Here is a 25,051-nt window from a genome sequence, read left to right as displayed (position 1 = left end):
CAAAGAATGCATAAAACTGAAATATAATCTCTTTTAAAAAGTAATTATTACCAAGATTTTCAAACTTTATTTTGGAAATGCCTAGTGTGCAGAAGCATTTCCACATAGTCCTGTTGCTGAAATTCTTACGACATTTATACAAAAAATAATAAATGTGAAACACCAACAGTGAAGTTCATTCATTTAATTAAAATGAAAAACAGTCCATAGATTTAAAGGAGAACTTGGTCCACATAAATGAACTATGTAAGTTTTATTCTAGTCCATTCTAGGGTGGAACTGATATTTAATCTAGTCTGTTTCTGGAATAATCTAAATTAAAGAAGTGCTCTTGTAGTATCTCTAGAAAATAGTATGTAAATATACAAAACACCAAGTCATGTTCTAAGCTATTTCAAGAATCAAATCCTCCTTTAAAGAGAAATAATATGTAGTCTACAACTGAACATTTAAATACAAGGCAGAAACCCAGTGCGTCAGTGATCATTTTTCCTACAATTCTTCCCGCAGTATTTTAAGTCTGAAAAACAGTATTGTTTAAAATTAGCAAATATATAAATTTGGTCCACAAAAAATCTTGTAGCTTGTAGAAAAGAGAAATACATGTATTGCAAATTGATCTTATTCATAGCATAAATCTATAAAACTATCTATTATTTAGGAAAAATAGGTTAAAAAGGATCTTATTTATAGGCTTAAACCTTGTCCCAACACCATACGGGTAGTGTACAGAAAACTTAGCATTATGCTTAGGATATGTAGTTTGTGAAAACTACTTAGCATTTCATGTTACTTTCTCAGTAAATTGCAACACATAGAATTCAAAAACAATGTGCTACTAAAGTGAACTTTGAATGAAGTTCCAGAAGTACAAGAATTAAAATAATCTTAAATTCGAAACACATGCTTACTTTTTAAATTAATTTGACATTACCATTTTCTTAAACTTAACTTTTACTATACATCTTTAGTGGCAACAGATAAACAGACTGTGACAGACTGAATGTGTTGGCAGGATTTTTCTATTGTCCCTCTATCAGCTTCAACTCTATCAAATGCTAGTTGACTAACACTGGAATGATTTTTAATACAGTATTCTACTTTTCACAAACATCAATTTCAATGAAAAGGGTGTATGACACCTTAGAAGCAGACATGTTACTTAAGGCAGAAAGCTGAATTATTGTCTATTAGTACAGGCAGAGTCAACTAGAAATAAAAATACTGAAAACATTATTTCATTTTATTGGGCTGTAATGGGGAGGGACCACAATTAAAAAGTAAAAAAACCACCTACCACATTGAACTGTTGCACTTTCCCTCCTCCCTCAATTGTACAGTTATATACAAATCTGCTGAACTTCCTCAAGATTAGGCAAGTCTGCACTAAAATAAAATGGTCATTTTAGCAGCTTGATTCAAGAGTGGCCACCACTCTGCCAGTCTTACGAACTTCTTTCTCCTTCTTTTGAACCTTTTCCTTCTGCTTTTCCAGTTTTTCCTGTGTTTTTCTAATATCCTTTATTTTTTTCTTTATTGTTGATCGGTCATTTTGACTGGAAACTCCCAGCGTCTTTGGAGGAGGGAAACAAAACAAAACCTCATCAGTATTTTTTTTCAACAGCACTGTTGACAGTGTTTGTGCATTAACAATATAAATAAGTGTTATTCACTTTTTAACAAGATAGCCTGTTTATTTGAAAAATAAAGACCTAGGGCCTCAAAAACATTGTAAATAATCATCTGGGTTACAAGGCATGTCAGGAAACCACAGCCAACTCTTCAGCTGTGAAATAACAGTTTTGTGTTGCATTTTGCAAACATTTAAACCCCTAAAAATTTCCAGAAAATAACATCATAGGTAGTAGTCTCCAGGTATTTTTCTAGCTGCTTTTATACACGAGGAGTTGCTACTCAGTAACTACTGTTTAATTTTAAGGAGTTTAAAGTGTATTATTAGTAAGGGCCTCAGAAGCGGACGGTGCACCTCGATTTGCGAGCAGCAGGTGGCAGCACGGGACTCCAGAGCCTGACCGCGCTGGCCCCGTGTCAGCCCGAGCGGCACCAGGTGCACCTTGAGTTCAGGCATCAGCGCTCAAGGTTCCACACCTGGAGACACTCACCTGACAGGCCATGACATTTTCTCTGTGCCCATGACATTTATAAAATAGTGTTGCATGTCTATTTAAGATGCAGGCATATTCTCCAGACTGAAGTTAGAATACCTTTTCCCCCCTCTACGCCCCTCAACTTCTGCTATTGATCATTAATAATAATTTGCCTTACACCAGAATAGACTAATGAACCTCTTCTAGCTGTACATCTTGCCTGTCCACAATGCAGTCTCATAACCTTAACGAGAAAGAAAAACTGCAGGAATTTACCAGCACTACAAGGGATACATACACACTGCAGTTTCTAGGTGTAAAATGGCAAAAAAAGGCTCAAAAGATATCAGAATATGTATTTTTGGCAGGAGTAAAAACTTGAAACATTTAAAATTTCACCAGATAGGATTTTAGCCTTCCCATTTGAAGAGGAAATGTCGAAGAAGCCGATTTCTAAAACTGGATCCTGCAATTCTATTTGAATTGGCCGGATATTATTTTGATATGACCTATTGCTGACAGATGTATCAAGACTCGTTGGAAAATTATGCTTCCTTTCATTTCCTCCAGGTACAAACAAAGAAGCAATATTTGTTATTTTTTTGGCTAAAAACAGGCTGTCTTTAATTTACAATCAATTACTAACTACCACCTAACTACACAGTCTCCAAGTATTTCAAAAGCAACTCAAAATAACAAGAGCAAGTAACTCCCTTAAAAAGCCACAAAACCAGAAAATTGGACTTTGTAGGTTAAAAATATGTCTAAATAAGCAGTGAAGCCTATACAGTTACAAATCTATCCTGGGATGTTCACATACCTTCAACTTCTCACTGTCGAGCTGCATCAGCTGCTGTCCATCTACATTCATAGCTGTGAACTCCGTAATATACTGCTCCATGTTCATTCCCATTAACCAGTGGCATACTTGCTGGGTGGTCCATTCAGAAATAGGTCTACTGTGCCATTGATTTTGCTTTCCTGTTGTTGTAAATTCATCATCCAATGCCTAACCAATTGAGAAAAGTCACCATAAGCAATGTTTTACTTGACTGTATGTTGAATTCCAGTTGTCAGTTGAGTTTGGTTTAACAAAGTGCATTTTTAAACATGCTCTACTCCAGAAGTCAAGTTCTTGACATCAGTTTTCCTAGTTTACTATAAACAAGACACTTCCAACATTCAACACTAAGTCAGAAACAGAGAACATAAATGGTAAATTGGACCTATCCAAACAATGAACACACTTCCTCAGTTAGTTGGTTAAGGTAGCTCTGTCTTAATGTTAGATGCTACCTTACACAGCATGAAGAATTTTCAAGTACTTCAACTCTATTATTGTTAAGTGATGGAAATCCAGAATAAAAGCAATTCTAGTAGCCAGTAAATCTGGTTCTAAGTACAGTTTTATTACATATTGTACATTTGTAAAGAGAAGACTGTTCATTCTTTGAACTAGTGCAATTACATCAACATTTTAAAAGGTCTGCCCAAATAGAAGATGACCATTTCAGAAACATAGCAGCTTGTAGACTTCCTCTGAAAATGCACTTTGCCAGCTCACAGAACTTTTGAGGCACCCTGCTTCAATTTAATTTTGCTTCTGAGAGGAGAAGGTATTGCTATTTGCCTAAAGCAGTGTCTGTGGAGAAGAAATTCCAGTGTGGCACTACAGTCAGTAACATCAGTTAACTGAAGTTTTAACAACTATCCAGAATCATCTCTCACTAGCTAATGACTGAGTACAGGCTGCATTAGGCTTGCAGACTGCTCCACTGAGCAGCTTCCACTACTCATCCAAGATACTTGCAAGCTGCAGAAAATATGGTCCCCCTTTCCAGCAAGCCTTATACACATTTGTAAACAGAAAACATGGAAAAAAGGAGATTCCTAGTTACGGATTTGAGAGATGACCCTGTTAAATCACAGGTGAACAACTACAGCTGCCAGGCAAAGGGATCTCACAAAATCCAGCTTGTTTGATGGAATATTTAGGAGAGTTGATTGATGTAACAAAATGATTGTGGTGATTGCAAATCAAAGATAGTGAGATGTAGGCTTGTCACATGATCTGATCATACAACACAATGGATCTGAGCACACAATATGAAAGACACGTATGAGGGGAAACATTTTTTTTGTCAGAAAAAGAAAAAGATCCAGATTGTTTAATTTCTTTAGAGGATTGCTGTTGTCTGACAGAATCTTGGGGCCTTTCTGAACCAGTTTGTCCAAGCAGCACAGATTAGAGCAGCTCACAGACTGCACTATGGAGGAGTCCTCCAGGCTTAGCTATGAATTACAGCTTAGGATTCAGCATCATCAGTTGCTAACAAACTCCTTCTACTTCCTATTGGTAAAGACAGAACCCTAAAATCAGGAGCTGTAGCAATATCTGAATCTGTTAAAACACAAAGACATCATCTTACAGATACTTAACACCGTAAAACTTGAAATTTTTACTACTACACAAGGGAAAGCATCTGTGACTATTTTTCAGAATATAAAAAAGTGAAAACTGTAGAAGGATAAGATGAAGAACACCAACTTTTGAGTAAGGCTTATTGGTAATTAAATAATACCTCTACATAATTTTTTTTCTCAAATGTTCATTCACAAGCAGAAGGAACATGCTAAGCTGTGTTTGTACATGGAAGTTAGTCCCCAAAGCAGCCACTACACAAGAGACCAGCTGCAAATTCAGAAAGCCTGAATAAAAATGCATGTGGGTCAGAAAGCAAATAAAAGCTCTGGAGATAAAAATATAAAGCCCATGAAAACATCACTGCCATCACACCATTTAACATATTAAGAACATTAGAAGGATTACCCAGCTATCTTGCTAACCATCTGTGAAGTGCCTCTGCTGTAACTAGCTGGCTGCTACCAACTGAACTCTCACCAGGCAGTCTCACCATGCCCCCAAACTGCCTGTGAGCACCTGTCCAGCAGAGAGGCAGACTCCTCAGTGCTGTCCCTATCTATGCCTCTAAGAGGTGCTTCCATCTCCAGTTTCCCAACAATTCCAGGATTTGTAAGGCAGTGTGCAACAGCCCACTCCTCTGAAAGCCAGACTTACAGTGGCTAGCACAACTCCTGCTGCACACTTACGAACCCATGCAGACAGCAACCATCAGACAGAAATTATTAACAGCTTAAGTTAAGGATCCAGTTCTGTATCTTTATTGGTGATTTGAATGAGAGGATTGAGTGTACCCTCAGTAAATTTGTGGACAACACCCCAAGTTTAGTCAGAGTGTCAATCTGCTGGAGGGTAGGAAAGCCCTGCAGAGGGACCTGAGCAGGCTGGATTGATGGGCCAGACCAAGAGCCATGAGGTTCAACATGACCAAGTGCTGGGTCCTGCACGTTGGCCACAACAGCCCCATACAGTGCTGCAGGCTGGGGGCAGAGGGGCTGGAAAGCAGCACAGTGGGAAAGGACCTGGCAGTGCTGGTTGAACACAAGCCAGTGTGTGCCCAGATGGCCAAGAAAGCCAAGGGCATCCTGGCCTGGATCAGGAATAGTGTGACCAGCAAGGCCAGGACAATGACTGTCCCCCTCTACTTGGCTCTGGTGAGGTCACACCTCAAGTGCTGTGTCTAGTTCTGGGCCCCTCAGTTCAGAGGACATTGAGGTGCTGGAATGAAGGGCAATGAAGCTGGTGAAGGGTGTGGAGCACAAGTCCTGTGAGGAGCAGCTGAGGGAGCTGGGGGTGTTTAGCCTGGAGGAGACTCAAGGGGAGCATTTCACTTTGTAACTCCCTGGAAGGAAGGGGTAGCCAGGTGGAAGTCAGCCTCTTCTCCCAGGCACCCAGAGAACATAGTCTTCAGCTACCCAGGAAAGATTCAGGTTGAACATGAGGAAGACTTTCTTCACAGAAAGGCTGATTAAACACTGGAATCGACTGCCCAGGGAGGTGGTGGAGTCACCAGCCCTGGAGGTGTTTAAGGAAAGACTGAACATAGCAGTTCAGTCATAGGACTGAACTTGGACTTGATGATCTCAGAGGTCTTTTTCAATTTATTCTGTGAATCGAAATATCCCAAATTGCTGTAAGATTGATTATGTATTTTTTTCCAGATCTAGACTACAAATTAAAAAAAAAAAAAACAAACCCCAAGAACAGAACTATGTATTTTTCTTCACACATACTGTTTTCCAAATGAGAAAACATTACAGAGTTTTTTCCTTGTTTTCCTCAGAGTAGACTCTAGATACTCAACGTTATTACTGAAAAGGTACAAACAGCTTTCACAGGTCATGCAAAACCAGGACAATAAGCAACATATGAACTAGACAGAACACTGGAACTCAATCTATAACAAAAAGAGGCTTAAATCATCACTTTACACATGGACAATTAGTAATAGGCTGCTTTTGTAATACTGATCAAAGAACAATACTCAAGAAGACATCTTTAATAAAGCCTTACAATTTATGGTGCTTGAAAGTTTAAGAAACGTATACTCTATTTGTGAACCATTCTGTTCAAAAAACTGCAGGGAGTACTTGCAAAGATAGATTATTAACTGGAGTTCCTCTGATTTTCATTAGATCTAAGACTATTATCTCAAAAAAAAAAAAAAAATCTGCCAAAACTTAATCCACTACTACAATCTGTAAACTAGTTATATGATTTTTGACACCTCAGGTTTTTGTTGGTGACTTTTGAACATTGTTTGTAAAACTACGCTGACTTTCTACATATTACTGGGATATTTTAAGATTTTCACAAGAGACTGACTTAAGACAGCTAATAAAATCCCGTCACATTAATGAACCACCAGTCTGGCAAGGCCTCACATTCATTTTGCGGAAGATAACTATGTTCAGTTTTTAACGAGTTTTCCTAAACTAAAGGATTTAATTTGTTAAGATGTCCATCATTCAAACACCAAATGAGACAGTATCTCAGAATGGCACAAAGTGTGGACTTTAGGTTTCAGCTGTAGCCAAAGGAATTAGTTCTCTAGGGGAATGAACACACTTTTGGGTGCCTAATTTCTACCTATATATCAGAACCACTATGTTCTGAATTTTTTTCTTTTTTTCTTTTGTTTTTATTGAAATTTTATCATAAAACAAACTTTCACAGATGTGAAGGCGAGGTCAAAAATGTTGCAGATTTCATCCACCCAGGAAGTTGCTTTAAATTAATGGAAGAGAACGCTGTCATATTTAAAATTAAAAACTTTGATTTGATCAGTGAGTTCATTCCAATTTTTATGATATAACTAGGGTCAGAACGCACAGACTGATGTGTCATCCACTAGTGCATGTCCTTAGTTCATTACCAGCTTCTTTACACTGCTCTTCAATATTCAAATATGGAACAGCCATCTAGTTTCACATTACACACATCTGTTTCTAGTAAACATGCTGTAGTGTGAACAACAACATCAACAACACACATATACACACTTTGAAACTCACCTCATTTGAAGAGAAGGTTAAAGTGTGTGAACGACCTGACAGATTTGGTTCTGTCACTAACCCTGAAAGTTCACAACTTGGCTTGCTATGGTATGTATCATCTATGACAATTCTACTCTGCAAACAAGTGGAAATAATGTTTTATTAACTCACTTCTTGGAAAAGCAGGTCATTAGGTGACATTCTAGTAATTCTGATTTTTGGTTTAAAAAACAGTATGACTCAGTTACCTTTAGAATACATATGAAATGTACTAACCACATCAAGCATCAAGACTTGTTTTTGTTAGACTTCTGAATTCAGAAATGCAGTAACAAATTTAAAGCAATATCCCAAATAACAGCAACTTGTGCAGAGAATCAGTCATAACTTGGAATGGTGTTAAAATACACTAGGAAGTGCATCAGTTACTTATTCAGCAGGTATACCACACTGTGGGAGAAGCAATTTAAAATGCATTTGTTGGACTTATTCATGATGAACTCTTATTAAACTGAAACCTCCACAAACACAATGTATGTGTTTCAGAAGGTAGTGTTCTGTTGATTCCCTCTATTTCCAACTTGGATTGTAACCTTGAAAATATTTTTCTTTAGTGAGTGAAAAATAATTCTGTCAAAAACATGCTTCCTACTTTGGCCTATCTAAAATTTATGTCACAGCACTACTCTTTGCTGCCTACAAATAGTAAGCAAATATTTACCAGTATTTTCTCTAATGTTCTCTAAGTCTCTAATCAAGTAATTACACTTTGTAAGGATGCCATACCACATCCCTTTGTGCATAAATAACCTGAGATCTTAAATTAAGCTGATCTTTAAGATATTTTTCTTCAGTTAGTTATGCTTGTATAAGAAAACTACATTTTTGCAGTTATCTTCATTTAGCACTTCTGTATTTGTATTCTGATTTCGATTTCACTTGAACTCTCAGTTTTCTAGATTATTCTGTTTTTGTTTGGTTTAAGTGCACGCCCTTATACTTTAAATTATTGATACACATTTTCAGCCTTAAAAACACCACACAAAGCTCAAGAAAAAAAGCCACCAACACCACAATGCAACAAACATGAAACCCCCAAACTACAACTTGAGTTTTCCTGCTACCTTTGTGTAGTACTTTTCTTGACTGAGAAATGGTGTTCTATTTACCATGTAGATTATTTTATTAGTTACTTTAAATTTTAGGGTCTTCTTCAGTCTTTTAGATGTAAAAATTATTACCAGAAACAACAGAATACTTTGTCCGTCAACCTATTCTCAAATTAACTTCAACTCAAACTGAAAATCTAGTTAAGAACTTTTATTTTAGCCACCCCTCAGTTCACTCTTTCTACCTTTACAGAGAAAATCACGAACAATTCAGACAAACAAAACTAAAAAGATACAATAATAAAAACACAGCCAAACATAAAGCATCTGAGCACCAGTTGTAATGTTTTCTCCTCCCCCTGCTCCTAATCACTTCATAGGAGTAATTTCCTTTTAAGCATTTAGAGCCATTTGCAAAGATTTTTGACTCTTGACTAGCACAGAATTTGGACAGAAGAGGTTTTACAGGTACACTTCCTATCATTTAAATTACTAGGATATAGTTAATACCCCACTGCTCTTCCTTGCATTGAAAATGAAGGACTGCATGCACACTTACAGAAGCTAACTAGTATTCTGGGAAAACAACGAGTAGAAACACTATGTATGTGTGTGTATTGTATCAATGACTGGCACAGATTTATGTCAAGGGACTAATTTAAGAACTGTCTGAAAGCACACAGGATTTTAGTTCCTGTGTTTGTTTTCACAAGGATCAAGGGGCTGACTCACTACTTGGTCAAACTTTTTTGTAAGTTTAAAACTAACTACAGAACCATTTTAAGAAAAAAAACAAAAAAATCTTTTATGTGCAGTAACTCCCAGAGGCAAATTCTGCAAAACCAGAAACCAGGTAATAAGGAATGTAATTATATTCCTTACATCATCAATGTTAAAACACAACTACAAAAATTATACACAATGCAAAGGATTTGGTTCCACAGAGATTTTTTTACATGATGAAGTTCTTATTTTAGGCTTTCTACTTTTACCTCCTGTTTAAGAAATGCTGTCACATGATCATATGGAATACTACAAACATAAAAGGAATCAATGCTATTGCTGTATTTATTATACATTGCTTTATTTATAAATTTTGAGTTAATATCAACAAAAAGGAGTATTCTTTCCTTGGATTCTGGGAGGATTACTTTTTCCCTTGCTTTTATATTGTTTTAGTAACAAGAGCCACTTCTGAGTGGTCAAGTACATTTCTTTGTCAGTTTTAATGTTTTTTCATAGCAAAACAAGTCAAAGCCTTGTTACTGTGCAAATGTAATTATCAACCCTAAGTTCAGATCTACAACAATTAGACGTTCATTTGAAGCAGCAACCACTGTCATGTTAGCATGTTTACAAAAGACCTCAAACACTGCAAAGTGAAAACAGCCTGACTTTGGAGAAGAAAACTATGCTTTTGTGATTATTGAGTGTATGAGAATCTGTTCTTCAATGGGATCAGCTTTCTACCATTTTACAAAGCAGGAATATAGCTGGAGACTTGTATAATCTTCCAGCTGCTGGTTTGCAACTGGCACTAGGCAAAAGAGCAGCAAGCAACAATTACATACTGGAGCATGAGAAGGAAACAAAAAAACCCCAACCAGTAGGCAAGAAACTAGCTGGAAGGTTGAAGTGGTAATCATCTTGGGTAAGTATAGTCCAGTAAGAAGTAAAGACTATAACCTCAGAACTATGTGGAAAGGAAGAAAGCATTCAATCTGGTAAGATCTGTAACTTTTTGATTGTCAAAAGTAGATATATATGGTAGGTATATGGAAACTTAAGAGCTGCTTAAGCACATTATGGGTGCTTAGAGTAGGAATGCAGCAGTGGGAACTTTACTATGGTTACAAAAATTATTCAAATCAGATACAAAGAAGCAATGAGGAGGTGACCAATGGGTTATTCTGAATCAATGAATTAGAAAGACAAACCTACTGATTGCTTATCTATACACGAAACACCTCTTAATAGCTTTGCTACAGTCTATTAAGAGATCAGCTACAGCTATCAAGAGACCAACCATACATTCCTATTTAATCAAAAATTGTATCCAAGTATATGCATATACCTTCCAAATCCTTGGGTTATTTACAGAAACATCTTTTGGCTGCTGCATGCTTCAACAGAAGCGACCAATGCAGGAGTTGTAAATACACAAGACTGACACGCACTGGGCAGTATTTTGTGAAGTGCTATTCTACTTCAGATTAAAAATTCCTACTCTTATTAAATTCCTGTGTTATGCTAAGGATTGTATGGTTCTAAACCCACTTCCTGTAATTTTAAAAAACTACGTATGCAAACAATTTACTACTATCACTGGACTGTAGACTTACACTAGGGAAACAAAGTATTTAAAAAAAAAGGTACTACAACAGCCTTTTAGTGCAATAACCATCTGGAAACATGGAAAGCAAACTTTTTATCTTCAATCTCTGCAAAATATTAGTGACTTCATGGACTACAACCTGGCAAGGTTCTCTTCCAGATATACAACTCATTTCTTTCTAACAACACAGAAGCAAAGCACGAAACATGAACACAAAAAGGTATTTTAGCCATCCAAAATGAAGAAAAAGTGTTCAACTCAAAAATAAACCCAGCTTATGACCTTCTCAACAACTGTAATTTTCAATTTGACAAAATCCAAAGGAAATGAGAAAGAAGTCAGTAAAATTGCTGGGAACAGTCTTAAATTGAAAAAGGTTTTACCAAATATTTAGGCAGCACATACATTACACCTTTTAGTTTCTAAAGCTGTTTTTTTCGAATAGTTTAAACTGTAAAGATGGTAACTATGGTTATAGACTGAACTGTACAGCCTCACTCTCAAGAATTGGTTAAAAGGCCCTAAATTATTAGATTATTAGTTACTCAGAAGCCTGGAAGATAGTGCACTGTAGATGTGTTTCTTGGCTTTTTATACTGTATTTGTTAATGAAAACTAGGATGCTGCCTTCCTCCACCTCTCTGGTACTCCAGTCCTACATTCCAGTAGAACTGGGGTGGCCAACTGTTTGGACAGCTGACCTCTATTTATGTACAATTCCTCCATGAACTAGTCTGAAAAACAGACTTGACCTTTAAAACTATGCTTTCCTGAAACTAGCATTACTTTTTCCATCACCAATCAGTGAAAAAGCATGCCCTGTGATTCTTCCTTAGATACTTCTTCAGCCTGAATAGCCTCTACTGATGCTACAACTGAAGAGGAGGGAACATAAACACACAATTCCTGCTTGTAAGTGCTGAATTATCTCAAACTTCTCCAACAGTGTTTATAAGAGGTGATGTGGCCAAGGACTGTCATTAGGTTTTCACATACTAACCCACTGATATTATTGCGTTATCAAGATGCAACATTTAAATATTCAAAGCACAAATTAGTCATCTTTACCTTGCTTCTGTTCTTCTCTTGACCGTGTTCACAACCATCCTGCCCACTCTGAGTAACCTGCAGACTGCTACTTGAAATCTGAGGCTCTTTGTGGCTGTCTCCAAACCAAGAGAAAGGCATGCAAGTAGGAACAGGGGAATCTGAATCTGATGCAGATAGATTGTTGCCCGAGTCATCCAAAAGTTCTCGTGAACCTCTGAGATAAACAGATTAAATTCTGTTTAGAAAACAACAGCAAAAAACCCCCATCCCACCCCTCAAATACACAATCATTCCCTTAAAAACAAGAACAAATTCAAAACACCACTTATTTTTACCAGTTTCACATCACGACTGATACTTGAAATGAAAACTGTTACTTGCCTTTAAATATCCGTGCAAAATAATGAGATATTTAACAACACAAATTTAAGAACTTTTGCAGTATTTCACACAATTTAATAATTTCAAGTAATTGCTAACTTAATTTACTCAACATTCATCTTCCTAAGCAAAATGCAGTCTTAATGTTGTCTCTTCTACTCTCTTCTGTGAGATTAGAAGCTCATCTCTGTATCATTAAATCTTCATGGAATTTTGCCACTGTTAAGACTGTACTTTAAGATCAAACATTAATGACCGTTTTAAAGAAATCCTTGGGTTACAAATTTTAGGAATACAGTAAGTATGTATAAACTAATGAAAGAACTACCTGCTATCCAGAGAACCTCTTAGATTTTCTTTTTCTTGCTTCTTACCCTTGCCTCCAGACTTCCGCAATCCACTGAAGTTAAAAAACACAAATTTTATAAAGCACTTACATTTACCCAGTACAACATTTCTTTAAATCAGCCAGTGAGTTTTTACATTGACTTCAACAGCTACAAAAAGCTACATTTATATTGCTACACAAAGCATAAATTTGCAGATTACACATGCAATTAAAAAAGTTCTAGCATTACCCTTTCAAAAGCCACAGATAAACAAAATCAATACAGTAAATGCCTAAAGAAGCCTAGCACATAGTGGATATAACCAGGACGATAACCATAGTTTTATTGCTACATTAATGCTCCTAAGCAAGGTACAGCACCTTGAGCAAAGTCACTAATTAATCAGAGTGTGAAATCAGCCGATTTTTGTTATACACTATGATGCATTTATTGCAGTACCAGTCTAAGTCTTTAATGTTAGCTGGCTTCAACAAGCTTTACCCCTGTCTTCAAAGGTGTTATGAAGTGGCATTACTGGACTCCTCAACATTGTTTTATTTAGAGAACACAATATTCTCAAAATAACCCAGAACAACACTTATTTCCAAAGGAACAGATGTAAAATCTTACCCAAAATCTGGAAATCTCCTTTTGGACTTCCCTGATGGTATTCCTTCATTTGTTTCTGCTGTCCTGTCTTCATTTTTCCTTTCTTCTGTTTTTCATAGAGAGGTGAAAAACAAAAACATTGTTGTAAAAACACCTGGAATTTTCAGCTACTAACGATGATGCTTGTAAGTCAGAGACTAATATTTGGGTGACAGTGTTAAAACTCCCATTCCTGCACACAGATAATAACTGAAAATACTACAGCCATATCAACCAGCCTAAGTTATTCTCTATGGCATCTTCCCATCATTCTGGCTATACCTGTTAAGCGATCTTTCTAAATATATAGCATCCAATAAATTATAACTACAGTTAAACTGTTATTAAACTGTTATTAGCTGTTATAAACTGTTATTTTTCCTATCAACTTGAATATAAAAACAGAAGAATTACTTTTAATACTGATGTTTGTTTCCACCTCTATTTCCAGAGATAGTATTTTAAGAAAAGATGTAATTTCTTAAACATGGCACAGTAGGTTAAAAATACAGACTGACTCATCCATGAATGGATGAAAAGGTAATAGAAAGGATTAATTCAATAAAATAGTATGCAGACATTTAAAAACAGTTAGAAAGCAACAATCTAGCAGAAAGAGCATTTAATGTCATTTTGCTCACAAAGAGCAAGCTTTCAATACTAATCCTCGTGTACTGCATTAATTAGCAATTCCAGGGACCGATTTAGAAAAGAAGGTTTACAGTGCTCCTGCCATCACAAAAAAAAATGCAAAAAAGAAAGCAACATCACGTGTATGTATTAGATATGTGGCTTAGTTTTTTTAGACTATTAGAGGGTTTTTTTAGACTATTTTTGTTTGACACTTCATAGAAACATACAAAATAAGGACAGTATAAAACAAATCCTGTTCCAGAGTATTAAAATAATGGTTTTGTCAGAGCTGTATGGCAAAGACAGCAAGTTGCCTGTCTTTACACATTTGTTTTAGCTGATTACAAAAAATATCAAACATTTAAAAGATTATATTAGATCCCTTTTTCAATTCCTCATAGGAAAAATGCCTACTATTCCTATCAAATAATGATTAGTAGTGACTAGGCTGATTATAATACCTTTAACCTTCTTCTAGTGACAAATAATCCTAAGAGAGCATGATGAATAATGCAGTAAAATTCCCACAATAGTCAGAACCTGTATCTTGTTTAAACACTTGGATAATTAATTTTTCTGGCAGTCAGGAAATCTGTCAGACTTACTCTCCAATACACTGCCACTTACCTGGCTAGTGTTTTGCAAAAATGTACTAGGACCTTTACTGACTGCATCTAAAACTTGTAAAACTTAAATCCCAAAGAACTAAAATAATAATAAACCCTTAAATCTTACCCTTGGATTCTTTCCCTTTCCCTTTTGCTTCTCTTGACTTAACATTCTTGAGATACCCTTGAGGAGAATTTGGAGTCATTCCCTCAGGAGGAGGTGAACGAGGAGTGGTAGTTGTGCTGCTTTCATTGCTTGGTTTGTGTACAGGAGAAGAGTGTGTGGAAGCAGAAGGACTTGACTCCAGAGGACTTTCTGTGCTTTCTCTTTTCTCAGGCTTTTCACTCTTTTGATCTGCATCATCCAGGCATGGGAGAGGTAATTTTTCACTTGTTTCCAAGGTCTTAGTTAGGTTCATACTGGAAGACCGTCTGTTGAGAACACTGTCTTCTGAATCCTCATCCTTCAAAAAATGTGAAAGTTATTATAAGCATGACATATATTGATTTATTTTCTGTTTTTTTACCAGGGTGGAAGGATGTGCTAAGGAAATTTCTTCAGTTGAGGAAATTTTCTGAACTTACATACTTGTTGATACCATCTGAATTACATTAATCTTATTTTAAAGGCTGTTACACACCTCTATACACATCTTTCTGCGCATCCCAAATAATCTTTTTCTAGCCAAATCAGATGGTACACCTTAGCCATTCCAATTCAATGCAACCAGTTTTCAGTCTAACTGAATTAGTTCAGTGTTCTCCTTCTATGACAAGCTCTCTCATATACTGACTATCCGTACCTCAATTCTTCAGTTGTTTTCCAGAAACATGAGAACATTTTACTGGTACACTTCTTGTAAACTCAAATGATAACTTATGGAATAATGAAGCATTCCAGAACTCTTTAGTTTTTGAAGAAATTTGGTAACTAACTTGTCCAAGATGAAGGACTAACAAGATAAATTAGCATATTTCACAATATATCACTGTATCAAAATCTTTCAGCAAGCAGAAGTAGCACAGAACAAGCTCGCCTAGCTCTTTGCTAATTTCAAATTAAATGTGCCACAAAAACATGCCAGAGTTCACATATATGTTATGAACCCTAAAAGGTTTTTTCACTTGATGCAGCATAAAACTATGATGCTTTGGCACAGACTGAATGGAGCATGGAGAACACCTACAATTGCAAATACAGATAAAACTCAACACATGTTCAGTATCCAGAGTGCCTGATTATCAGTGTCAGTACCTGCAGATTTGCAGTCTGTTGTCCACCCCCAAGAGATTCTTTCAGCTTTGATCGAGAAGGCGGCTGGCGTTTTACTTTCAAAGCAAGCTGAGCTTTTGCTTTGTGGGCACTGGTGTCTAATCTGGGAGTATCCCCAACAAAAGCATCAAAATCTGCAACAAACACATACTTTTAAAAAAAAGTAAACAAGAAACCCAGCAAAAACTGGCAGGCAAGTTCACCAACCCACCATCCAGAGAAATACACAGAATTTTAGTCAGAATCAATATACCTGTTAACCATTACAGAATGAAAATACATTTTATATTATACTACCCTATTTTACACATTGCACTAGCAATTTCTGTTTAATCTGAAATATACTTTTATTCAACTTCTTTAATTTAAAAATATAAAATCCAACAGAATATAATTGCTTTATGGATTGAAAACTGAATTCTGTTCTCAAATAGATGAAAATTTGTGCCCTGAATGTGCTTTCATAGCTTCATTCTTTATGATAGAAACCTTTTACAAAGTAAGAATTTACCCAATATTTAAAAAAATTTAATTCTCACTTGAACCTCCATCTGATATTTCATAACATTCTGTTAGAATTACACAGAATTACAAGACAAAAAATCATAGCAAATTTACTGTAAATTACAGCTTGAAATCAATGGGATTATACTTGATGTATCTCGGTGTTTCAGTCTCATATCAGGTTCACTAACAGAGAATCTGAAGAACAGTTAAAAGAGTTGTCTCTCCATCCATCTCCTCTTTCCCACAACATTTAAGAAATACATTACAACCATACTGAAAATATTGGGGGAACCTAAACTCAAGTATCCACACTGACTCAGCTAAAACATTTATCCAGTCAGTATGAACCAGATACCGCTTCACTTCTTTTAACAATAAAACAATTAAAAAACCCCACCACCCATATAATTCCTCCTAATTTTCCTTAAGTGCAAAAAAAAAAAAAAAAAAAAAAAAAAAAAAAAAAAAATTCTACATACAATCTACTTACCAGAAATCAGCATATCTAAAGAATTTATTCTTTCTTCTATTGATTTGGTTTCTTTTTCATTGTCTTCTTTTATCTTTGACTGTTCGTTAGATTGGCCTGGACTTTGGCAGACATCTTCCAATAAACTGCCACCTTCAAACATATAAGGCGTTTTCTCATATGCTTTTAATTTATTTTCAAGCTCTGAAATCTGCAAGAATTAAAATTCAGAAGTGAGATACAAGTCTCCAAGAATGCATAATATAATATAATATAATATAATATAATATAATATAATATAATATAATATAATTAATATAATGCTTTACTTTTTCCTGATAAATTTTCAGTTGTTCTGCATATTTCTGGTCTCTCTCTTCAAGTAGCTTTGAATGATCATCTTCTTTCTTCATAAATTCTATTTCTCTGGTGAAAAAAATATATACATTACTATGAAATAGTAATATACAGAAATGTAGAAAAATATGTTAAATAGAAATATGCACAATTGCATTTACTAAAAAGCATTCCATTAGTGAATGGTGACAAAAGTCTGTAAGATATAACTGATTAAATAATCTTATAATGTCAAAAAATGACGCATTTATTTGGATGCTTCTACTGTCTTCAAAAGAAAATACAGATGACTGTAATTCACTCTGGGCAGAAAAAGGATTTGTGGCAACACTTTTTCTGCAAAGTTACAACCATCTCTCATTTTAAAAGTGGCAAGTTGTATATGCATTTAAGCCTGAAATACATACACAACTCCAATCATTACATCTTACTTTCTTCCACAAAGATACATGCACACGCAGTATATTTTCCTTCCAAAAACCATGGCAAAATTCTTTGTAGGAAAATAAATTGCATTTCAAGTTTCTACTTGGTTCATCCTACAGCAATTGCAATGGCTGGGTTTTACAAAAAAGAAATAGTGACTACAAGAAAGAAACAAAAAGAAAAGCTGCTTTTGCCTGTGCCATATGGAGTGACATACAAAACCAGAAAATAAGCATAAAACATCTACAACAGATGCAAAAGCTTCAGGGACAATCAAACGAGTAATGGAAATTTGCTAAACGGTGAGGGAATGGAAAGTAGCGTGTTAGCAATCATCTTCACGTACTTTTGAACTTCCATGCGGATAAGCTTGGGAGGAGAGGGGAAAGGAGACCTTTAAAAAGCTCACCAAACAGCACAAAAACCTACTGTGAAAAGTAACATTTCTGGATGTGGACTACAAACCAAAAGATCATAATAACTTGCCTTTAAAAGTAAGTAGCAAGTGGAGAAACTGGGAACAAGACTATTATACACTTACAGCAACTATCAAAAGCCACAGTTCTGCATTATTAGGACACATCTACAAATATTATGCAATTACATCTTGTTGCTAAGAGGGAAGACTGTAGAACAATTTGACACTACCACATAAGTGTGGAGTCCCCCACAGGTGTATCTAATAAACAACATTTCTTCTACTAAAAATGCCAAACCATTTCACAGACTGAAGATACTGTTTTCATGCTTCCATTTTAGTAAGCAAGATACATATCCCCAAACTTCCAATTCTTCTCAAAATTCTTTTTACTCCTGCTACAAGACATAACTCCTAACTCGGACTGTATCACATGTATCTGACTATTACTAAATATCCTTTGATGCCTACTCTATCTGGAACATTGAAGTGAATCAAAGCTGAAGGTTTTTCACAAAGAGCAAAAGTTATAGCTAAACACCTCATATCAAATTTCAAACAGTCCTTCCAAAAAGTATAGATGCATTACAGCTTTTAAACTAAGTTGTTTTTAAAAAGTTGTCACTGAAATATTAAAGAATTTTTCCTTAGCTACAAATCAAAAGCAGCAGCAAGATTTTCAAAGAACCTCTCCAGAAGCTGGTGATGTAAGGTATGGAATAACTCAGCATTTAGAGCCCACTGCTCCCCTACACTCTAATCAATGAAAAGAAAATATCTTAAGCAAATCCTATTCCCCTAGGTATTGCTGACAGTTTTCCCCAAGTTGTACAAAACACATAAGCTATAAATAGAGACCGGTATTTTGGGGTACTTACTTTTGTTGGTAGTCTTTAAGCAATTTCTTGGCCTTGCTGTATTTCTTTTCAAGGGCATCACATTGTTCTTGAGTCTCTTTAAGACGCTCATTTACTGTTTTGCATAAATTTTGTGCCTCTAACCAGTAGGTCTCTAACTTCTTGATTTTCTCTTTGCTTTCATCCAAGTTTTGCTGTAGTTGGGCTCGATTAAATTTCCATTCATTTTTTTCTGCTTCAACAACTTTTAACTGAAAAGATTAATACTTAACAAATTAATCTAAACTAAATGATGAAATAAAAAACAGTTGTTGATACAGGTTTAAGTAGAGAATACCAAATAATAATTACATACTTATCAGTATGTAAATGACCAAGACCTGTACTATTAGCTTATATTGTTCAAGATCTCACCAGATCTTAGTATCTCTGGAGAGGCCTATTTTGAATACCTTCAAAGGCAACTGCAGATAAAAAATCTTAACCTGTGTAAGAGAAGCTCCCTGCCCTACTACTTTGTTACTGACAGCTTTTTGAATAAAGATAGCACTACCAGTTGAACTTCCCTTGCAACTTTATATGTATGACATTGGTTTTCCCGATCAATGATGCCATGCACAGAGTTTCCTTCTCCTGAGCTAATGTACAAAACCACCAAATATTCCCTCAGTAAAGGAAGGCCCTTCAGCTTGGCAGCAGCCACATTACACATGGGAATGTTAACATGTGAAGCTCTCCAGGCCTTGGAGGAGTGAAGACGATAGATACAGCTTAGTTTGTCCATGTCTCCTTCTTTGGGGACATCACTTACACTAAGAAAATAAGGCACTGATTCTGAAGCCAGTTAAGATCATCTGACAGTGGAACAAGGATGCCGAAAGGACCAAGAATTTCTTGAACTTAAAAATGGGGCTGTAAGTTGTACTAACACCAACACTTTTAACAGCCTTTGCGCAATCCAGTTGGGCCACATGCCAAGAATACTAGAAAGAGGAGGAGCACTGTCAGAAATCAACAAGGGAACTGTCATAAGTAGCTTTGTCTACCTTGCCTCAACAATTGCAGAGTGCATTAAATACCCCAACAGATACTGCTACTGAAAATTATTGCAAACTGAAGCACTATGCCCCCTTCACTTGCTACCTGTTCCCAGCAATGTACTGCAACTTATTCTTGGATATGCATTTCCGAGCCAGGCAACACAGAAGGGCAATGGAACAAAAGAAGCTGCTCGCTCACACACAGTACATCAGAAAAAGGCCATGTATAAACCTACATCAGTGGAAAAAGCAGCAAAAAATAACAAGAAACACTTTCTCAGAATAAGCAGAGGCACTGAACCAATCTTCAGCAAAACACAAAACTACTGGAAAAAAAGCACTCTGCCCAGATCAGGTCAGAAATTTGAGGGGGAAAGAGGATAACAGATAGGATAACTTTCTGGTAACAGAAAGACAGCCACAAACCATTGTCTGAACAAATCTATTCTCAGATAAGACAAGTTCTGTCCACTGATAATGTTCTCATATTTGTTTATGAGATATTTCATACAGCTCTCCACTATATTCAGCTACTCTTCAGAAGTAATACTGAAACATTAATTTTAAAGTGGAGACTTGGGGGATGAGTTTTAGTAGTTTTATGTGATTTTTGGGGCTTTATTTGTTTGGTTGATTTTTTTGTATTTTATTTTTAATTTGAGCATGGCTCTTCAGCTTAGAAATATTTGTCTAGCATAAGAGAGTGTCTGAGGTATAAACTGATGGCTGCCTTTTGCATTCACCCTATTCCTGGTAAAATCAGTAGCCAAAACCTCAAAACAAACCACCCAACAAAAAAACCCCTACCAATAATAATATTATTTGAAAACTTACTTTCTCCTTCAGTTGATTCACTTCAGCTATTGTTACTGCATGTTTTAATTGTAGCTGGAATAGATGAAAAAAAAAAGTATGAGCACACACAAAATTATATTTGAAAATGCTAGTTTTAAGTATTTCTCCATGATTCCCTTTTTCCCCAAACCATGGTTAGAGTGGCAAAAAGTCAATGTAATTATTTTTCAAGTACAGGAGAAGTAATCATGAGCTTTTATTTAAAAAAAAAAAAAAAAAAAAAAAATACTCAAACCTCAAACCAGTCTCACAGTACACAACCATCCCAAAAATCTCCCATTGTTGTCTATCAATTAGGAAAGCTGAAAAGATTACAATAACTCTTTAGTGTGCCAGGGTAACGAAAAGGCAGCCATGTACTTATGATGGTAACTGGAACACAGAATAAAAGAAAAATTTAACAGCACTAAATATTTTTATAATCAGCACTTCAAAATAAGTGTGCTGGCTTTATTTTAAAATTGAGCCATGTATTTTTACACCACAAATCTTCATAGGATTATTAGAAACCAAAAAGATTACACTTAAGCCAAATGCAAAGATTTTTTTAACAAGTACTAATCCTTGCATCTCGGTTTCCATCTGCAACCCTGCGGAGACTTTTGTTTTTGTCAAGGCACGTTGCACCAAACCCAAATATAAACAGGTAAATCCATGACTATTCTTCATTTAGATTACGTTAGTAACAGCATCGTTATGATTCTACAGGAGATTATAATTGTACCCCAAGAAACATAGCACTTAAAAAGCTTCAGCTTGCTGTTATGCTTCCAAATCTTGAAAATTTGTAAATGTTCTCTAGAGATCAGCAGCCTGCAATTTCTACTTCCACAATGCCATCGGCAACATTATCAAGAGAAGAAACTTAGGAGATCTGCAAAATACCAATCCTTCACAAAAATAAGCTGATGTAACAGCAAAGAGCATCCGACAAAACAGTTTCTTTGCAGTGTATTTTTCTCCTTCCAGAGTGAAAATGTCAGGTACTCAAATCTACCAGAGAAGCCTGGACTCCTAAATGCCAAAGGCTGTACCATTTAAGTCCCTGACTAAATCCCACAGCCCTGAATAAAGCAAATATGCTCCTTTATAAAAACCCTGGGAAAAGAGAATCGTACTATTTCCAATTATGTTAAGTTGTGATTCAGAGTCTGGAATGACCTATTGGGTTTACAAATCCATTCCTTCCAAAAAACACACCATAAAAATACCCTCCAAGCCAAAAATATGCCTGTTTACAGAATCAAGTGCTTTTATGCACATAGATATCTAAGAAGACTGCAGGGACTAAACCAAGAAATTAGAGATGTATTTCTTGTCTTCCTGAAAAACATCTCACAACAACACTTGAGACCACATTTGCACACCCCCCACGCTCTCTGCAGCTAAAGCCATTCTACTGGGCAGCAAACATTCAAAGGCCAATGGGCCACAGGAGAACTAGGAGAAGCATCCTATCTATCTAATGCAATGCTCAGACATAACAAGGACAGAGATTGGGCTGGGTTCTACTGCCTGTTTCCAAGGGCATTTAAAATTTAATTAAAATCAAAAGATTGTTTAATGTAAATATGCATAGGGAAACTGCATATAAAAAAATACAGAACACCTACATTTCAATGGACATTTACCAGAGACAGTTACTGTTGACACTGGGAAAAACAAACCCAAAGCAACGAGACAGAACATAACGGATATTATATCAAAATCCTACAAGGTTCAGATGCTCCCCAGTGCATCACAAAGAATATTTTAAAAACTGCTACACCACCTCTTTAAACTTAAGAAGAGACTGTGCTGAATCCATATCCAAAAGTAAACCAATATCTTCATTTTCAGGAAGATCAAAAACTTCTACAGATTTTCCATGTAAATGTGACTCATATGTGTCCTCCTCCTCATCATCATAGTCATCATCCTGACAAAATAAGAAAATCATGACATTCTATAACATATACACACACACACTCTCTTTTGCATTATGGTACTAGCACTAACCAAAGCACACAATCAAGGAATCCAATCAGCTGCAAAACTTTTCTTTACTAGTTACTATTCCTTTTTAACTTCTTTTACCTATGGTAAGTGTTAAAAATGACTTACAAACACCTCCATCAAATCCCACAAAAGACAGCTAAGAAAGACACGCACAAAACTATCACATAAAACGGACAGTTAAAAGTGTATTTTGGATTAGTGATAAAGCAATAATCATGTGCCTTGATAACTAGTGTATGAAGCTTATTTTCCTGTTTTTAACAAGTTTCCTGTGTTACAGTTTTTTGCTTTAGTTTGATTACACCCCCATTTATCCCATTAGCAGAGCATGAACAATGTTTTACCTGCTCTGTATCATCATGAACATAGTGCTGCTCATACAGACATCTCTCTTGCTCTAAGGTTTCACTAATGAGACGTGCTACTTCACTCTCAGCCCCTGGCTTCTCTCTCCCAATCAGAAACCTACAGGAAAAAAAAAACCAAATTATCTTGCAGCAAAAAATCTTAACATATGCTTAAGAAATCAGTTTGCTACACTGTTGCCTTCCACAACATCTTTGTAAAATTTTCATACTATGGTTTTGTGTTCTCCATGAATGAAAAATGACTAAAAGAAACTATTATTTCAGAGAAAACCTACGTACCTCACTGTGCCTTTGGTGTTCTTTAGTACAGTCGCTGCAAAGAACTGAGTAACTCCCACTAGACTTATGCCATCAACCTCAACAATCTGATCATTTACTTGAATTCTGCAAAACAAATAAATGCTTAGCCATCAGCTAAACAATAGTACTTTGGATTGAAATGTTTTTGACATGACAAATATCACTTAAAACTCACTAGTATTTAGAATGAAAAATTCAGAGTCCATTGAAATTCATTGCTTAAAAGTAGTCTTCTCATCCTCTGTTACTATGCAAATCACCAATTAAAATTTACACAGTATTTGACTCCACGTTTTTTATACTATTTACACAGTGATTGGTGTTCTGGGGTGTCAACATGATTTTGCGGTACTTCTACACGTGGGCTCATTTTGAACATTTCTCATATGTGCTATAAGCAGATCTACAGTTACTCTGCAAAAATGTCCTATAATAAACAACTTGTTTTTTAAAATTCAACATACAGCAGGAGTGCAATATTCACTCAGCTTCATTCAGCTTTTGTGCTTTTATTCACAGTATTCAGGATATCTAATGATAGCAACTGGGCTCCATTGGAAATTTTTAAAAAGCATAATGGATTCAACGAAAAACTCACCGTCCATCTCTCTGAGCAGCTCCACCATCTGTTATTGTTTTTACAAAAATACCTAGTTTTTCAAGTCCCTGATCAGCACCAACTCCCATTCCAATGATACTGATGCCCAGACCCCTGTCACCTAAGGGATTCAAAAATCTAACATTAGCTGCATGACATACGATGTAACAATTAGCAGTACTGAGTTGTTTCAAAGCATTCCAAGTTCTTCCACACAAAAGATAAGAAATTTACTTGAAAAAGAGAAAAAAATAGAACATATTCTCTATGTAGATACTACTTAAAGCCTTTTTGCCCTGTAGCATTCTTAACTTCAATTCAGTATGACAATCTGCAATTAACAGAGGCCTGTCCAGTTAACACTCACTAAATTCACCAGAACTAGCCACAAATCTAGACACACATTCAAATATTCAAGACTTAAATTCAGGGAATATACAGTTATGGTTTTATCTTTTGTTCCCATAGTGTCTCTTGCAAATGTTCAAGATTTGATTTGCACCTTTTTCAATTTCCACAGGAAACACTTCCATTTTTTCCACCCTTTTCTCAAGTTCATACTCAGCTGAGGCTGCCACAGGATCAACTTCTTCATTACGTCTATCATAGTCTTCATTTGAGTAAGTACTGAAAACCTAAGAAATATAAGAGAAAACTTTTTTTTTAATGTATTCTCACCTCCTTTCAAACATCATATAATTGAAAGAGAACCTATAAGGAAATTAAAGTGGTATTTTCAGACATCTCATCCTCTAAATAGCCATCAATTTAATAAATACTGCTGCTATCAGACAGCTTCCAGCTTACACAGAAGTAACATTTTTAAAGTTTCAAAACAATTACTTTAACAGATTTTATCTTGCAAACGCACCAAACAGTTAAAAGAAATCAGTCAGCTTCTCTTTGGTATTGTGTGACTTTTTTTATTAGGACTACATTCCGCCAAATCCTTCCTCTCTTCTTCCC

The 25,051-nt window shown here is 35.8% G+C and overlaps 1 protein-coding gene across 3 annotated transcripts in view; it reads right to left on the bottom strand.

The window, feature by feature from the left end:
• Window positions 1-169: 169 nt before the first annotated feature.
• The window catches only part of LOC130255666 (neurabin-1-like), a 38,314-nt gene continuing 13,432 nt past the window's right edge, over window positions 170-25,051 (bottom strand). For 2 of the 3 annotated variants that reach the window (XM_056496615.1, XM_056496614.1), the window contains exons 3-19: window positions 24,588-24,720; window positions 24,086-24,206; window positions 23,467-23,571; window positions 23,164-23,284; window positions 22,593-22,739; window positions 20,801-20,854; window positions 18,948-19,177; window positions 17,198-17,294; window positions 16,890-17,079; window positions 15,875-16,026; window positions 14,747-15,083; window positions 13,361-13,445; window positions 12,730-12,801; window positions 12,039-12,234; window positions 7,545-7,661; window positions 2,929-3,117; window positions 170-1,573 (exon numbers count right to left, since the gene is read on the bottom strand). In XM_056496615.1, the coding sequence (XP_056352590.1) occupies window positions 1,406-1,573; window positions 2,929-3,117; window positions 7,545-7,661; window positions 12,039-12,234; window positions 12,730-12,801; window positions 13,361-13,445; window positions 14,747-15,083; window positions 15,875-16,026; window positions 16,890-17,079; window positions 17,198-17,294; window positions 18,948-19,177; window positions 20,801-20,854; window positions 22,593-22,739; window positions 23,164-23,284; window positions 23,467-23,571; window positions 24,086-24,206; window positions 24,588-24,720 (2,514 nt within the window). In that variant the 3' untranslated portion in view covers window positions 170-1,405. The remainder of the gene's footprint in view (window positions 1,574-2,928; window positions 3,118-7,544; window positions 7,662-12,038; window positions 12,235-12,729; window positions 12,802-13,360; window positions 13,446-14,746; window positions 15,084-15,874; window positions 16,027-16,889; window positions 17,080-17,197; window positions 17,295-18,947; window positions 19,178-20,800; window positions 20,855-22,592; window positions 22,740-23,163; window positions 23,285-23,466; window positions 23,572-24,085; window positions 24,207-24,587; window positions 24,721-25,051) is intronic. The other variant, XM_056496617.1, reaches the window with a different exon arrangement.

This window comes from Oenanthe melanoleuca, chromosome 7 (assembly GCF_029582105.1).
Source record: "Oenanthe melanoleuca isolate GR-GAL-2019-014 chromosome 7, OMel1.0, whole genome shotgun sequence".
NCBI classification, from domain to species: domain Eukaryota; kingdom Metazoa; phylum Chordata; class Aves; order Passeriformes; family Muscicapidae; genus Oenanthe; species Oenanthe melanoleuca.
This window is presented reverse-complemented; position numbering and strand designations above follow the sequence as displayed.